The 17518-nt window shown below is 40.1% G+C and overlaps 1 protein-coding gene across 20 annotated transcripts in view; it reads left to right on the top strand.

The window, feature by feature from the left end:
- ANO4 (anoctamin 4) overlaps nucleotides 1-17518 on the top strand; it is a 433316-nt gene that overhangs the window by 343001 nt on the left and 72797 nt on the right. For 19 of the 20 annotated variants that reach the window (XR_009494400.1, XM_024991748.2, XM_024991754.1 and 16 more), the window contains 5 exons: nucleotides 180-235; nucleotides 3838-3959; nucleotides 7551-7685; nucleotides 9224-9320; nucleotides 13053-13113. Coding sequence is in view for 19 of the 20 variants with exons in the window: in XM_024991748.2 (XP_024847516.1) it covers nucleotides 180-235; nucleotides 3838-3959; nucleotides 7551-7685; nucleotides 9224-9320; nucleotides 13053-13113 (471 nt within the window). In the remaining variant the exon portion in view is untranslated. The remainder of the gene's footprint in view (nucleotides 1-179; nucleotides 236-3837; nucleotides 3960-7550; nucleotides 7686-9223; nucleotides 9321-13052; nucleotides 13114-17518) is intronic. The other variant, XM_024991743.2, reaches the window with a different exon arrangement.

The following is a 17518-nucleotide window of genomic DNA, read 5'->3' on the forward strand; positions in this document are numbered from 1 at the left end:
TTTGTTTCTAGTTTCCTAGCAGATAGAAAAACTTTCTAAACTGTTGTCCCCCAGACGTATTTGAACTACTTTTGAAGATATAGGTTGTTTTCTCCAAAAAGTATGACCCTTACATTACTTTTACATTAGGAGGATTTAAACTCAGTATGGATTCACTTTGGACTTTTTTATTGTTGTAGGTCTGAATCGTTTGCTTACTAATGGCTCCTATGAAGCTGCATTTCCTCTGCACGAGGTATTGTCCTGCCTTTTCTCCTTCTCTGTCAATTCCTTGTTAATAAATCAGCTTCTGGGAATAGTCATTAATTGCGTTCATTGATACAACATTTGTTTAGAATGAATCTAATTTGTTCAGTGAATAGATGGGGAGGCCCTACTTGCATTGTTACATCTCTCGCCCAGCACAGATTTATTTCTCCATATCTTTTTTATGTAACTGCAAGAGTACTTGAATCAAGAGTCACTCAGCATGAATTTAGAAGAATGGCTGAGGGACTCCAAGTCATAAAATTAAAGAGGCATTGAAAATTTGTATGACATGCTAGACCCAGGGGGAAAATGTCTCTGAAATATATAGTCTCTGCAACAACAACAAAAAATTTATAGCTAATCCTTAAAGAGTGGGAGGAAGCCATCTTGTGAAGGCTCTAGTAACTAAAAGATGATAAATGGAAATTAATAGTAGTGTACTTATTGTTGCTTATTTAAGATGTATAAATTTTTGTATTCTCCTTATTTACTGCATGATCTTTGTCATATATAAGGACTTTTATAAATGTAACTGTAATTACCCTTACCTCTATTTTTCCCACTAGATTTTAGGTAATTTAATCCAGAATTATCTTTACATATATGGTAATTTAACCTCTAATTCTCTTTGCATATATGGGTTTTCAGGGCCATAATTCTCATGATTGGTGAGAGATTACTGTCATTTTCATGGTACCTACTCCATACCAGTCATAGTATGACACCGAGAACATAGCCGGTGTCCTCTAAGCCAGTGTCCTCTAAGACCTCACACAGTGGCAGGGTGAAATTACTGTTAGATTTTCTTAACAATCTTCTATTAGAAACAATGTTAACAGTTTGTCAGTTCAGCTCAGAGCACAGTTCCAGCTACCCAGCAATGGCAGGTCTTCCCAAAATATATTTCTTATATGGCTTACGGAGTTTCTTCTCTTGAGTTTAAACACCAGGAGGATGGAGAAGGTGGTATACCATTTTTTTATTATTATTTTTTATTAGAGTATAGTTGCTTTATAATGTTGTGTTTGTTTCTATTATACAGCAAAATGAATCATCTATACGGATACATAAATTCCCTCTTTTTTGTGTTGAGGTCACCACAGAGTATTCAGTGAAATTTTTAAAACCTCTTTCATTAAGAAAACTAGAGGCTTTGATCCGAGACCCTATTAACAGACAGTCATGAAACCTTTTTGGAATGATCCTTTTTGTGTGATAGAAGCAAACATTTTTTTTTTTTCGTTAAAAAAAATTTTTTTTTAATTTATGGATATGGAATATTTTTATTTTTATTTATTTATTTATTTTTAATTTTATTTTATTTTTAAACTTTACATAATTGTATTAGTTTTGCCAAATATCAAAATGAATCCACCACAGGTATACATGTGTTCCCCATCCTGAACCCTCCTCCCTCCCCATACCATCCCTCTGGGTCATCCCAGTGCACTAGCCCCAAGCATCCAGTATCGTGCATCAAACCTGGACTGGCATCTCATTTCATACATGATATTTTACATGTTTCAATGCCATTCTCCCAAATCTTCCCACCCTCTCCCTCTCCCACAGAGTCCATAAGACTGTTCTATACATCAGTGTCTCTTTTGCTGTCTAGTACACAGGGTTTTGACATAAAAGTTTTCTCAAGCCACACACAGATGTTTCTGAACTCAAAAGACACATGTCCCCAGAGGATTAGTTCAGTCAGTTCAGTTCAGTCGCTCAGTCGTGTCCGACTCTTTGCGACCCCATGAATTGCAGCCAGACCTCCCTGTCCATCACCAACTCCCGGAGTTCACTCAGACTCACGTCCATCGAGTCGGTGATGCCATCCAGCCATCTCATCTTCTGTCGTCCCTTTCTCCTCCTGCCCCCAATCCCTCCCAGCATCAGAGTCTTTTCCAATGAGTCAACTCTTCTCATGAGGTGGCCAAAGTACTGGAGTTTCAGCATCATTCCTTCCAAAGAAATCCCAGGGCTGGTCTCCTTCAGAATGGACTGGTTGGATCTCCTTGCAGTCCAAGGGACTCTCAAGAGTCTTATCCAACACCACAGTTCAAAAGCATCAATTCTTTGGCACTCAGCTTTTTTCACAGTCCAACTCTCACATCCATACATGACCACTGGAAAAACCATAATACCATGTGGCTATTAGTTGGCATTGCCCCCAATAAAGGGTTTCAGTGAGAACTGCATTCTCCCACTGCCTACCCCTTGCCCACAGTAAGGGCAGTGTTGAGCAGTTGTGGGTGAACAGAGTCTCTATGCAGACGAGTGGGTGTGGGCTTGCCGATATCTGAGGAGATGCAACTGTGAAACCCCAGAATAACTCCAGGCCTTCTCTGTGGTTTTCATATCTTGCTAAATCCCTGCACTGTATGAAAAGAGAATTTTCCAGTTAGTAATTGCAGCTGCAGTAATAACATAATCGCTCTTTTGACTTTTGCTCTCAGTTTAACCTCATTATAGTATTTGACCACATAACAACCTTCAGAGGCAAGAAGGGCAGCTCCTGTTGCCTTGTTTTATGGTGAAAACTTAAATAGAGGTATAGAGAAAGCTTAGCCCAGCCCCAGTTATGGAGTGAGTTGGTAGCTGAGCTAAGACTAGAACCTGAGTGAGTTCCTTGTCTCTCAGGCCTGTTCACTTCCCCATAAGAAAAGACTTCTCAAGTTAAAATGTCAATAATTTACCTCCAGACAGCATGCCTTTTCTGTTGGTGAAAGTAGCATTAACACTAACTGAACTTAAAAAAAAAGCCTACTCCTCTGACCCATGGTATCCTCATTTGTTCCATGAGGATGTCAAATTATATTTGAATTATTGTAAACTTGAGGTGACTTACAACTCTTACATTGTAAAAATTTCTGCCCTTGGTCACAAGGCCATGTGACCAGCTGTTTACCAACTATCGATACTTTAGTCTTGAGACAAGTAGGAAAGAGAACTCCTAAGTCTTGGGCATGGCCTCTGAGCAAGATGCTTTGTTCATTCAAATCACAGAAGAAACCTAATGAGGCAGATGTTGTTAGTTCCACTATGAACTGGGAATCCAAGACTCAGAGAGTTTAAGATATCCTAGCTAAAAAGTAACAGAACTGAATTTTAACTCAGTTCAGACCTGCCTGATTCTAGCAAGCATGGGATTTTTACTGCATGGCATCAACATCAAAATTATGTCCAGAATAACTAATCCTACTCTTTTCCCTTCAATAGAATGGATCTATCCTTATATCATCCCTATTGCTACTCTTGCCATAAAAACTAGTGTTACAGCTCCCTACATGTATAGCTTCTCCCAGTATCCCCCATAAGAGGGGAACATTTGTTTTAATTAATGAATCTACATTGAACCATCATAACCAACCAAAGTTCATAGTTTATTTTAGGGCTTACTCTTGGTGTTGTATTCCATACATTCTATGAGCTTAAACAAATGTATAATACACACGCATCTACAATTATAGTATCATACAGGGTATCTTCACTACCTTAAAAAGATAAAAACAAAAAGAACTAGCATTACTATCAGTTTTTGCTCTTGGCTTTTGTGGGTATTACCTCACTGGCCATGGTGTTTTTATCCAGGGAAGTTACAGAAGTAAAAACTCCATCAGAACCCACGGAGCGGTAAACCACCGACATCTGCTCTATGAGTGCTGGGCGTCCTGGGGTGTGTGGTACAAATACCAGCCTTTGGATCTTGTAAGGTGAGTTCTTAACCAGCTGTGAATATAAAGCTTATGCAGAATAATTAGGGCAGACTGTGAGCTGGGACAAGCCAACACTGGGCAAAAAACAAACTGAGATGCACAGCTGACACTCAAATCTGGCTTCTTCCCAAGAGGGCAGCTCATCAGAGGACATGGATTGTTCTTGGTAAACCTGACCTCCTCCTGCCGAGGCTGGTGTTTCCTCTAAAAGGGACTTAGAAAGGGGTGTGTGAGATTAAACCAGACCTCTCACAGGATTCCGTAAGAAGCTCATCACCCACGTGACTGTTAGTGACAGAGTATCAACAACAATTGTTGAGAGGTAACACTGCTTACATGTATTAATGACAATGGACTATTAGTAACTCTTAGGCAAATAGGAAATAGAGGGTGCTGTCATTCTAATAAATGTTAGGCTTACTTTAATTTTCATTTCAAACTAATAACCTTTAAAGATTGTTTTAATCCCACAGGTCAAAAAAGTATCTGCATTTAACTTGAGATAATCATTCATTGATTGTTCTTTAATGGTCTATATATGCCCAACATTCTGGCATGGCAGTGTTTATTTTATTTAGAGACTGATAATTCAGATTGGGTAATGACAATCCACACTTCATTGATTCCTTATTAAAAAGAAAATCATACTTTATTTCTTAGACTAGGTGGATTAATATCACTTTTCCCTGAGCCTTTAAAAAATGAGCCCAGAGGAAAATGAAATAAGACAACTCACCTTACATTTCATCTCCCTGGGTAGTCATTCTTCCTTCCAGAGTCCTTGTTACAAGGGTTTACTCCTGTTGACCCAATGACATTGATGAATTGTGACCCCTTCTGGGTATGAGTAACAAATGATCCACATGACCTGAGAGAGTGAAAAATGTTTTCTGAGATGAGACCATTTACTTTTGACCAGTCTCAATATGTGATAGAATAGAAGAGGGGAAAAAATCAAAGTCAGTCCTGGCAAAGCATCTCCCATCCATGACAGTTTCTTGATTAAGATTTTACAATTTTTCAATGAGTATTAATTAACTATCCATTGTGTTCCTAGTACAAAACTAAGTACCATTGGCAAAGACAGAGAACCCATGGTCTCTGGCTTTGAGAAATTCATGCTTTCCTTCAGGAAAACCAGCCCTGCAAACTTGAAACAACTGGAAAACAAGGCTCTGCATAATTTGGTAACATGTGTGATAGAGGCCAAAAGTTTGACAGCAATTAGGAAAAATGGAAGGATGGATATGGGCCAGTGCCCCTGTGTAAGGCTCCATAGAGCTGAGGCTAGAAGAGCAGTGGGATTGGTGTTGGCCAAGGAGAAGGGGCATGAAAAACACAAGCAAGATTTGAATGGAATGATGTTGAGCAACTGGGGAATCACATATCTTAAATAGTTCCTGCCCTATATCTAGATTCTGCTTCCTCCACATCTCTCAAATCACACTGAGTACCTCCTCTGCCACTACTGCCTTCACCTGTGACCTGGACTATGACTGTTTTCCCCTACCTGCTCTTCCTTTTTCGTCTCTGGCCCTTCCATATCATTCTCTACCCTGGAGACAAAATGTGAATCTGGTCATGTCCCTTGTTGTTGTTCAGTCACGAAGTTCTGTCCAACTCTTTGCAAACCCCATGAACTGCAGCACACCAGGCTTCCTGTCCTTCACTATCTCCCAGAGTTTGCTCAAACTCACGTCCATTGAGTCAGTGAGGCCATCCAACCATCTCATCGTCTGTTGCCCCCTTCTCCTCCTGACCTCAATCTTTCCCAGCATCTGGGTATTTTCCAGTGAGTTGGCTCTTCACATCAGGTGGCCAAAGTATTGAAGCTTCAGCTTCAGTATCAGTCCATCCAATGAATATTCAGGGTTGATTTCCTTTAGGATTGACTGGTTTGATCTCCTTGCTGTCCAAGGGGCTGGATTGGCTAAAATCCTTTCACCATTTTTCAGTTTTCTCAGGATAAAAGTCAATGTATGGTCTGCAAGGCCCATCAAGGCTTAGCCTTTGCCTACCTCAACAGCCTACTTTTTTTTTAATTAAAAAAAATTTTTTTTATGCAGACTATTTTTAAAGTCTTTATTGAATTTTTTTTACAATATTGTTTCTGTTTTATGTTTTGGTTTTTTGGCTGCGAGGCATTAGCTCCCCATCCTGGGATCAAACCTGTACCTCCTGCATTGGAAGGAAAAGTCATAACCACTGGACAATCAGGAAGTCCCAGTCCATTTCTTGTTGTCAGTGTTCCAGCCACACTGCCCTTATTTCACCAACATCACTCCTACCACAGGGCCTCTGTTTCCTCTCCTGGAAAGACTCTATCCCTAACCCTACCTAGTGAACTTTCATTCATCAGCACAACAGTCACCGCCTCAGGGAAGAAGTCTTCCCTGGCTTAATTTGCCAGGTTGCCTTGTTATACATGCTTATTGCACTGTGTCCCTCTCTTTTCCCGGTTTTGTAACTAGAAGCTTATTTCTTTGATTGATTTATATATGTCTCCTCTGTCACCCACAAGCTTCAGAGGAGTAGGGACCAAGCTTATTTTGCTCACCATTGTATTCTCAGCACTTAACACAGTATTTGGCATAGAGCAGGTGTTTTTTAATTTGTTGAATGAATAAATGAATTTATGTGTATATGAATATATGCTGTAAAAGTCTTCTGGAAGAGGAAGGTTTCTGTTGAGACATAGTAGGAGATATGATAAATAATTCATGATTTTTAGGAGCCATTGTGTAGGAGGAGAGCAGCAGACAGTATTCAGAGACAGATGGTCAACATTTGTCAACATTTGTCTAGAATGAGAATAAAAAATAATTAGAATATTCTTACACTGGACTAAGAAATAATTAAGCTCTAAGTTATGAAATGTGGGATAGAAAACACAATAATAATATTTAAGGAATAAAACCCAAAGAATTCCCTGGACACTTTCAAACTTCACAGACCACAGGGCACTAAGCAGACTGGTTAGTCTCAGAAAAATATTTATAGAAGTAGATGTTGATGCCTGTGAAAAGTCCTCACTTAAAAGGGAAGGTTGCTCTCAGTATTGATTCATACTGAGTCTCAGTAGAGTTCTTTATTAGTGATATCTTATGATTCTAGCATTGTAAACATCTTATAAAACTACAGACTATTAAAAGGGGGTGTTTAAAGGTTTTTGCAGTAATTTTGTTTACTATTCTTAAAAAAATATATAATACATACATTAACACACACTCAGAAATGGCAAAAATATTATATGTTGGCACCAAGTCTTCAGATTCCCCTGATTCCTCATAATTAACAGTATTATACATAATTTCCTGAATGAGCTGGGTTTATCCTATGTTTTCAGAACAAGCTTGTGTATGATCATGTTCTTGTATGAAAGGGTTCATACTATTTCTTTTATAGAGTAATAGGAAAAGAAGTTTAAGTCCAGAGCCTGGATTTGGTCAAACATTCCATTCTATTGGCTTAATTTGTCTGTATGGTTACCAGTAAGGCCACCACAAAGTAAAATGACTGGTCAAAGTGTTAGAATGCCTGACTATAAACACTTCAATATAATTTGCAAGACTTTTATATCATAAACAGGCGGTACTTTGGAGAGAAGATTGGGTTGTACTTTGCCTGGTTGGGCTGGTACACCGGCATGCTCTTCCCAGCTGCCTTCATTGGATTGTTTGTCTTTTTGTATGGCGTCATCACTCTGGATCACTGCCAAGTCAGGTATGGAGAGCTCTAGGTGAGCCTGCCTTTGCTTATGTTTGGAGATGGGTATTTGTGGTTTGGGAGTGTTTACAGACCGTGGGTCCACTTAGCTATTCATTTTAACGTCTTTCCAGTCTCCTGGGAAAATTCTAAAGGTTCAATTCACAAAATCTGTCCACCCATTGCCCTTGCCGCTGTGGTCTCTAGCTACCAAGGTGTTCACTTTTATGGATATACAAGTCACTGTGAATCCACAGAGGGCTTCCCAGGTGGCTCAGTGGTAAAGAACCTGTCTGCCAATGCAGGAGAGGTGGGTTCAGTCCTTGGATTGGGAAGATTCTCCTGGAGGAGGAAATGGCACCCTGCCCTGGTATGCTTGCCCGGAGAATCCCATGGACAAGGAGCCTGGTGGACTACAGTCCATGGGTCCTAAAGAGTCGGACACGACTGAGCACACAAATGTGTATCCACAGAACAAATGGCTTTGATTCACTGGCTCAAAGTTGTTCTCTTTCTTACTTTTTTTCCTACTACTACTGCAAATAGTGGGTTAATTATCTTTTTATCAATTACGTGTTCTTACACAGACCTGTAAGCTAGACACCTGTAAGAAAGACATCTCACCAACTTGCTGGGACCTTGAGAATGAGTCAGTGTTAGCAATTGTTATCTTGGCTCTTTCACTAGAATATAGTCTAAGGTATTCATAGAGATCTTAATACAATGCTGGACAATGTCCTTAAATAAGAAATGTGCCTTTTAGAAGTGATTGCAAAAATAGAAGTGACCTAAAAAAATATTTTAATTTCTGGGGAAATTGTTAATGAGATGTAATTTTTCCTCCATAATTCATTCTTATTTATCATGCACATAGAAATTAAGGCTGGGACTTTTTTCCCCCATTGTTTTCCCATCTATTTGTCAGGAAGTGATGGGACTGGATGCTATGATCTTAGTTTTCTGAATGTTGAGTTTTAAGCCAACTTTTTCACTCTCCTCTTTCACTTTCATCAAGAGGCTCTTTAGTTCTTCTTCACTTTCTGCCATAAGGGTGGTATCATCTGCGTATCGCTAATGGTAAAAGCAACAATTTATTCTCCAGGGAAATTTGATAGTCCTTAACCTGTGTTCATTTTAACACAATATAATCAAAGTATAAATTGTCAGGATGGGGGCCACATAAGGCTGGCACTTTAAGGTGTCTCATTTTTCCCATAATTAAGTATGAAATGTCTTCAAACCTGTGCAATATTGTAAATGACTCCTGTATAATCTGAGATATAACCATCAATGTTTTGCCTCATGTGTTTTCCTGAGCTTAACTTATTAATATGGAAAAGCCAAGAAACAGCCTGATAAATAAGTAGGTTTATCAAACTATAAAACTGTGTAGGCACTTGGTTACATTAATAACTAAGAAAAGGCTAAGAAGCTTCCAAGGGCAAAAATTTGATCTACTGACTCTTATTTACTGGTCGACTATTCTGGTGAAATTGAAGGGAAAGAAAATGCTGTTATGTCATCAAAAAGCAGTCCTTTTCTGTTCTGTTTTCCAGTAAAGAAGTCTGCCAAGCTACAGATATCATCATGTGTCCTGTGTGTGATAAATACTGTCCATTCATGAGGCTGTCAGACAGCTGCGTTTATGCCAAGGTAATTCCAAATATGCAGTATTTTAATTTTGCAGGATTAAATTTAATATATATCTTCCTGAGAGACAGTGGTGACCACATTCTTTCTGTCCATTTTGATCTTTGATTCTCAAGTTTATTTTGTAGGAGAGATTTATCTTTATCATTTAGTATTCTAATTCAGATATCTTTTTTATTGCATATGTGTTTTCAATGTTATAGTTCTGATTATTATCACAGGGAGCAAATAGAACAGTTGATCGAATCAGCGCAAGTTAAGTTCAGATCTTGACTGTGCTCTTTACCACTTGTCAATGTAGGAGCACATTATGTAACCTCATCTGTGCCTCAGTTTTCTCATCTGTGGAGAACATGGTGACTGTTTTATTTTTTAAATGTGATAAGGTGTATGAAGAGCATGAAAAAAGTGGAAGGGTTAGTCACTCAGTCGTGTCCCACTCTTTGCGACCCCATGGACTGTACTGTAGCCCACCAGGCTCCTCTGTCCATGGAATTCTCCAGACAAGAATACTGGAGTGGGTAGCCATTCCCTTCTCCAGGGGATCTTCCCAACCCAGGGATTGAACCCCTGTCTCCTGCATTGCAAGCAGATTGTTCTACTGTCTGAGCCACCTGGTGGGTATGGTGCTTGGCAAACGACAAGATCTCAGTAAATGACAGCTGCTGTCATTTTCCTCCTCTTCGCCATCATTATTATCCAAAAGACCTAGACTGATGGCTAGCTCAGCTGCTTACTGCCTTGACCTTGCACATGTACAACCTCTTTGAGCATAAACTTCCTCATCTTTAAAGTGCAAGTGTTGATAGCTGCCCTCTCTGCCCCATGGCATGTCATGAGGACTAAAGAACTCAGTAGATGTGAAAGTGTTTTGAAAAAATTACGTAGAACCATTCTGTCTATGTGTTATTACATACCCCTTTCTGATATTATACCTTACTTTATTAAAGTTTTAGACATGTTCATTGAAATTCTAGGGTTTATTACTGAAGGGTAGTATCATTAATGTAAAGCAATGGCTGAAATATAGACTGATGAAGAGTTTTCCAAGACCCACTTAGATAGACCCACCTATCAGCTTAGCCAGATTTCAGGTATAAAAGGGGTTGGCAGATCTTATGTAACCTCCGCAATCACTGTGACTTGGATTTTTCTGTGTATACAGCTGGCATTGCAGAGTTTAAGTGTAGGAACATTTGATCGGCAGCCCAGGAGCCCGCCTGCCCATTCATGCTGTCTCTGTCCCTGCAGGTGGCCAGTCTGGTGGAAGGATAAGCAGCCAGCTGTGATTTTAGAAAGATCTGGGCTCTTAATATGTGCTACAAAGATCCAAAAAAGCACAAAATACTCTCCCTTCCTTTGGTGAACAAGCAGATAGACCTGCCTGGATGAGGACAAATTCAGTAGAGTGAGCTTGGGAAATAGAGAGGTGGTGCTGAGAATCAGAAGACTTTGTTCAGTAATATAATTTTGTTTAAAGATTGTGAGCTAAGCACAAATGACTCAGGTGTAAAAATCCTGCTTTTGAGGAATCTCAGAAGCCCATTTATTTTTTGCTTGGGGGTGTTTGTTATGTGAAAGGTCTGCCTTGAGTAAAAATCTTTTTTTAGGGGAGCTATAATAATTCCTTAAAAGGAGCATCATGAATAGTTTCAAGTGCTCAGATTTCATCAATGTCTGTTTCAGAAAGTGTATATTGCCTAGTTTGGAGTTTTTTGGAGGCAGCTGACTTCCCCAGATATCCTGTTATTTTAGCCCATGAGTGCTGGTCCCATGAAGAATCAGTCACTTAGGATGAGGGTCAGAAGCCAGGTCAGTCCTGGTGAGTTTACAGAGAAGAGAACAGTGTGTCCCAGGCACTGAGTGTAGGAATTTTCTGGCCAGTTTCATTTTTAAGCCTGCTTAGAACAAAGCAGAATTGGGAGAAGGCTCTCCCCCTTGACTGTAACCAACCATCCCTGGGGTTTAAGAGGGAAAACACTGAGAAGTGAAAGCCTGAGGCCAAATGGCCAGGCTGCACCTGCATCCCTCATTTCTCCAACAAAACAGGACTCTCTGTGCATCCCTGACATCACCCCCTCAAATACCTACCCTCGTGGTTTGACCTGCTGTAGTTGATTGCTGAGGGAGGGGAAACTAATTTTCCAGTGACCACTGAGGTAGGGGCTAGAATGGAACTTACATATTTCTCTATCCTGTGTTCTCACTCTGCTTGGGAACCACCTCCACCCCCACCATCTCACACACACGTGCGTGCATGCACATACACACACACACACACACTTTAAAGCAACCTTCTAACTCCCCTAGCATTTCTCAGGCTCTTTGTTTCTGTGTTCTGTCAATTCCTGAAATCGACTATCCTATTTCTCTGACTTTGATTTTGGCAGAGGGAGCCATCAGCTTATCCTAGCTCACCATCTTAGGAGGGACTGGACGTTCCTATTCACCCTGATAAACATATTTCCAGATTGGTAACTGCAGCTGGAAAACATGTCTCTTCAAGTGTTTGCATACCAATCCCAGGGAAGGACTCCTATGGGCTGTATTTGAGCCACGTGACTCCTACTGACCTACATGAGAGAAACCTGTTACCCAGAGGAGGAAAGCTGATCCACACAGCCCAAAACAATGACAACCACAATCCATTCCAGAATCTTCCCTGATGGTGCAGGGAGTTTCCACCACGGAATACCCTAGCAAGGGGCACAAACTAACCACCTACCATTGGGACTTTCAGGCTTGATTTGATGCTGACCACCTGATGTACACAATGTAACACTCTTCTGGCATCAAAATAAATTGGCTTTAGACTTGTCTCACACTAAGTATTTAAATGCTGCCTATCTCTCCTATGTTTAAAGAAATAAGTCATAAACTTGTGGAAAATTTTGAAATATTTTGTACTCTGATATAATAGGAAAAGACTTGCTTATACTTGGCATGTTCTCCAAGGGACAGTAAAGTATACTTTATAGAGAGCTATAAAGCACCAAAAAAAGGTTATGCTTTATGAACATATCAGTCATCATTTCAATTTGGCCTGACACTGGTATGATTTATCCTGGAGGTGGGAATGAGCTCGGCAGTTTTGCAACAAAAATAGATATTTTTGTTTTCTGCCATGGTGACTGCAATAAAATGTATTATTCTAGCAATAAAGTATTTGTTAGCTGTCTCTGTGTTATGAATAAGAGGTAAATGTAGTGATTACCTGAGGTTTTAATACAGGTAGAAGTGGTTTGTGTTAATGGGTTGCTCTTCTTTACAGTGCTGAAGTCCAGAGGGCAGCCCAGCAAATGTTTGTTCAAAACTGTACATACAAAATAGACATGTTTTCAAAGAGAATAAATGAGGCATTAAAACCAGTGCTGGGAAAATCAGAAACCTTTACAGCAACATGAATACCTACCGGTCTTAAATACAAACCTATCCATAAGTAGATGCGTGTTAGTTTTTATAATGCACAAAAGGAAATTCTTAATAGCACCACTGGGGCTGCTGATCCATGCTCAACTAAGTGATACTCACATAAATGGAGCAAATTCTCTTTTCCATATCCAAACTATTTCACAGTTTGGAAAAAAACTTCTTCCTTATGATCTAAAAGGAATATCCCCCAAAGAAACCCTTTAAAATTCATTGTATCATCAGAGCTATTTTTCCAGAATGTGAAAAATGTGAATTGGAATATTGTATATAAGACATTGGTTTAACTGTGATTCATGTTCCCAGGTAACCCATCTTTTTGACAATGGAGCCACTGTTTTCTTTGCTGTTTTCATGGCAGTCTGGGGTAAGTGTTCTACATTTCTATGACTTGAGTTCCCATCATTTGCTCTATTATATGTTCCTTTAAAATCTGATTTTGAATATAAGAGGAAGAAGCAAAGTGAATTCAGTTTGGCTGTTCTGTTAGACACAAGTTAATAAATAATTCATTTGGTTTATTTTTAAGGTGATGTTTTACAGGACAACATGTCTTCTTTCTCTTAAGCCTTCCAACAATTTCATCAGCATTCCATTATTGGAGTAAAATTCACCTTCTGTTGGAGACAAAAGTAAAGATTATAGTATACCAAAAGGTCTGATGGTTAAGACCTGATTACACATCTCAGTGTATATGGGACTTTCTAATGTGAGTGGAATATTTTCATCTGACTAGTGTGTGAATACTCACCTCTAGGATTCTTCCAGTTCTGGTCAGAATGACTCCTTATACACAAGAGCTACTTGCAATGCTGAATTGAGTCCTTTTAAATAGTTTCAAGCCAATAGCCATAAAATAACAAGGTATGATGGAATGTTCACTGAAAGAATTATTTAGCCCAAAGGAGTTACTTCACCCACGTTTGGGTTTAATAGTATCTTCCTCAGTACCATGCATTTCAGTCGCTCAGTCGTGTCTGACTGTTTGCAACCTCATGGACTGCAGCATGCCAGGCTTCCCTGTCCATCACCAACTCCCAGAGCTTGCTCACACTCATATCCATTGAGTTGGTGATGCCATCCAACCATCTCATCCTCTGTTGTCCCCTTCTCCTCCTACCTGCAGTCTTGCCCACCATCAGGGTCTTTTCCAATGAATCAGTTCTTTGCATCAGATGGCTAAAGTATTGGAGTTTCAACTTTAGCAGCAGTCCTTCCAGTGAATATTCAGGACTGATTTCCTTTAGGATGGACTGGTTGGACCTCCTTGCAGTACCAGGGACTCTGAAGAGTCTTCTCCAACACCACAATTCAAGAGCATCAATTCTTCTGGACTCAGATTTCTTTATGGTCCAACTTTCATATCCATACATGACTAACTGGAAAAACCATAGCTTTGACTAGATGGACCTTTGTTAGCAAAGTAATGTCTCTGCTTTTAATATGCCATCTAGGTTGGTCATAGCTTTTCTTCCACAGAGCAAGCGTCTTTTAATTTCATGGCTGCAGTCACCATCTGCAGTGATTTTGGAGCCCAAGAAAATAAAGTCTCTCACTGTTTCCCCATCTATTTGCCACAAAGTGATGGAACTGGATGCCATGATCTTAATTTTCTGAATGTTGAGTCAAGCCAACTTGTTCACTCTCCTTTTCACTTTCATCAAGAGATTCTTTAGTTCTTCTTCACTTTCTGCCATAAGGGTGGTATCATCTGCATATCTGAGGTTATTGATATTTCTCCCAGCAACCTTGATTCCAGCTTGTGCTTCCTCCAGCCCAGCATTTCTCATGATGTACTCTGCATATAAGTTAAATAAGCTGGGTGAAAACATACAGCCTTGACATATCTTCCTAGTAAAATAATTATAGAGCTTTAATTTAATCATATATAAAAGTCTGAACAAATTCATAATAAATGATAAATGGTGGTTTCCTTTGGAGAGGAGGTTATCTTCATGGAAGGGTAAGTGAACAGTGAGGAGAGACCTTTTACGCTATGTATTTTCAATTTGGTTTGAATGGTTTTTACAACATTTATGCATTTCTTCTAGTACATAAAAGGCCAGAAATCTTAATTTTGAGGTTATTGAACTCTACTCACTCAGGGCTTAGGTTCATGTTGTTCCTTATGTCTAGAATGAATATTAGAATCTTTGCCAACTTTCAAGGCCCAGCTGAAATGGCATCTTTTATTTATTTATTTTTTTTGAAATGGCATCTTCACCAGCCAGACAGTGTCTTCCTCCTTTGAACTTTCATAGCATTTGGTTTATGCCCATTCTTTGGGCACTAATAATAATTTGCATACACAGTTTTTCTCATAGGTTCATGGTCCACAAGGACCATTATGGTCATGGGAGTCCTTATACATTTCTTTTAAAGACAGAGAGATTAATGTTTATTGGATGGATGGACAGATGGATAAATGGATGGATTGGGGGAAAAGAAGGAAAAGAGAACAAAATTATCAGAAGATTTTATTTTTAAAAAAATACTCATTTGGTTGTGTTGTTTTTAGTTGCGGCACATGGGATCTTTTGTGTCATATGGGATTTTTGGTGCATGGCCTTTGTAGTTGTGGTATGCAGGCTTAGTTGCCCTGAGGCATGTGGAATCTAAGTGCCCCAACCAGGGATCAAGCCCACATCCCCTGCATTGCAAGGCAGATTCTTAACCACCGGACCACCAGGGAAGTCCCACCAAAAGAATTTCTTTATGAGACAATGAATATGTTTAAATGGCCTCTTTGACAAGTAGAAATATAAACCCTTGTTCTCTTTAGGGGGCTTGTCCTATATATTTTATGTCTTCTTTACCTCAAGCTCAGCACCCCACTCCAGTACTCTTGCTTGGAAAATCCCATGGACGGAGGAGCCTGGTAGGCTGCAATCCATGGGGTCGCTAAGAGTCAGACACGACTGAGCGACTTCACTTTCACTTTTCACTTTCATGCATTGGAGAAGGAAATGGCAACCCACTCCAGTGTTCTTGCCTGGAGAATCCCAGAGACGGGGGAGCCTGGTGGGCTGCCGTCTATGGGGTCGCACAGAGTCTGACACGACTGAAGTGACTTAGCATAGCATTACCTCAAGCTCTTCAAAAGAAAATTGTCCCACCCACCACAGCTCTGTTGAAGGGACTTTTTTGAACCCTATGATACCAGTTCCTCTCACCCAGTGGGTGTTTGTCCTAGGAGTAGTCAAACCATCGGTTGGTGAAAGTGGCCTGGGAGAAGTTCTGAGGTTCTGGCCAAACAGGAACTGGTAGTGCCACCCAGAGTCTCATTCTTAAGAATGTGACTTGGAGAATGTTGAAGGACACTGGGAATTGGTAGTAGAAACTGACACGGAAAGATGCAGAGAGGGAAGAAGGGAGAGAGACTGACAGTGGCTAGCAGTGAGGGCCAGGAGGAATCCTGAGCAGACTGAAGTTATGACCAATCAGAACCTAGAAATAAGCAGAAACAAAGAACTAGTGGAAGAAAATTAGACTAGAGGGTACAGAAACCAACTGGTAGCCAACTTGGAGAAAACGCAAGACAATCCCCCAGAGAGAAGCAGAGAGAGAATGTAGCCAAGTCATGTGAAGTATCAGGGTGAAGCCCCAGGGTCTCTTATGTCTATAATCTCTCAAGCTGTTGGCTTCCATATCCTGTCTGAATAGGTCCAGTCTTTTAATTCCCGTGGGATTTCTGCCTCCTCTGGTGGGCCTTGCAAAAGCCCTCATGATTTGTGCTACCCATTACTGTATCTCTTGCAAACAATGGAAGCTAACCATAATAGAGTTTGGGATACAGGAATGACCTCTCAGGTCAAGAATGTGTATCTGGCTTTTCTAGAATGTACTGGTAACCATGATCATGAAACGTAATAAGCCATCCAGTACTGCAGTTTTGCCATGGTTACAAATGAGGAGACTGAAAAAGTACTCATTTCCTAAACCAATGGTTTCCAAACTTCAAGTCATGACACGTAGAAAGTAATAATACTTGTACAATATGCTAATGTCCATGAAGGAGCCTGCTTGTGGCCAGGTATAATACTGCCTTAAGCCTCCTAGCCCTAGTTGCCTCCCAAACTGTGGGATTAGTACCTCTTGCAAACCTATAATCTATTCCTGGCACACATATGGGGAAGCTGTGCTTTGGGCTACAGGTCTACTGTGTAATGAGTTAACACTTCTGTAGAGAGAGTAGTGTTCTGGAAGAATTGATACCTAAAACTCCCTTGCCCACTTCAGTGTCCCATCAATTTAACATACACTTGACTGAAATCATATTTTCTTCTCCCATAGTTACCCAGAACTAAAATTCTGGTAGAATGATAATTGTCTGTAAGGTAGAGGTTGTCATCGCCACCCCTCACCCAGTACCACCATTATAAAGGGATGGCATTCCTTCCTTGCAAGTTGGAACATTTTATACTGGGGACAACAGATAGATTTTATTATTTTATCTCTGCCAACCTCAGTGGACTGAAGTGAAGCCTGAAGCATGGAGGCTGCAAGTAGGTGGGCTGGAGATCTGACAGCACTCGTGTGTTGGAGGGTATTCATTAAGAATCTGATAGATGTTGTGTAATAACCATTGAGCACAAGGGAACATTTTGGGGCCGCTCCAGGCAAGGCAAGCCTGGAATAATTCATTTCCTGAATCACTTTGTCTTCATTGACACCTTCCTGTTTAAATCCTGTATTGTTCCCAGAAGTAAGCTAGTTTGAGAAAAAGAATGGTTTATCCCAGGTGTTTTCTTTGTAGGTAGGACTTTGCCTCT

This window comes from Bos taurus, chromosome 5, assembly GCF_002263795.3.
Source record: "Bos taurus isolate L1 Dominette 01449 registration number 42190680 breed Hereford chromosome 5, ARS-UCD2.0, whole genome shotgun sequence".
Taxonomy (NCBI): Eukaryota; Metazoa; Chordata; class Mammalia; order Artiodactyla; family Bovidae; genus Bos; species Bos taurus.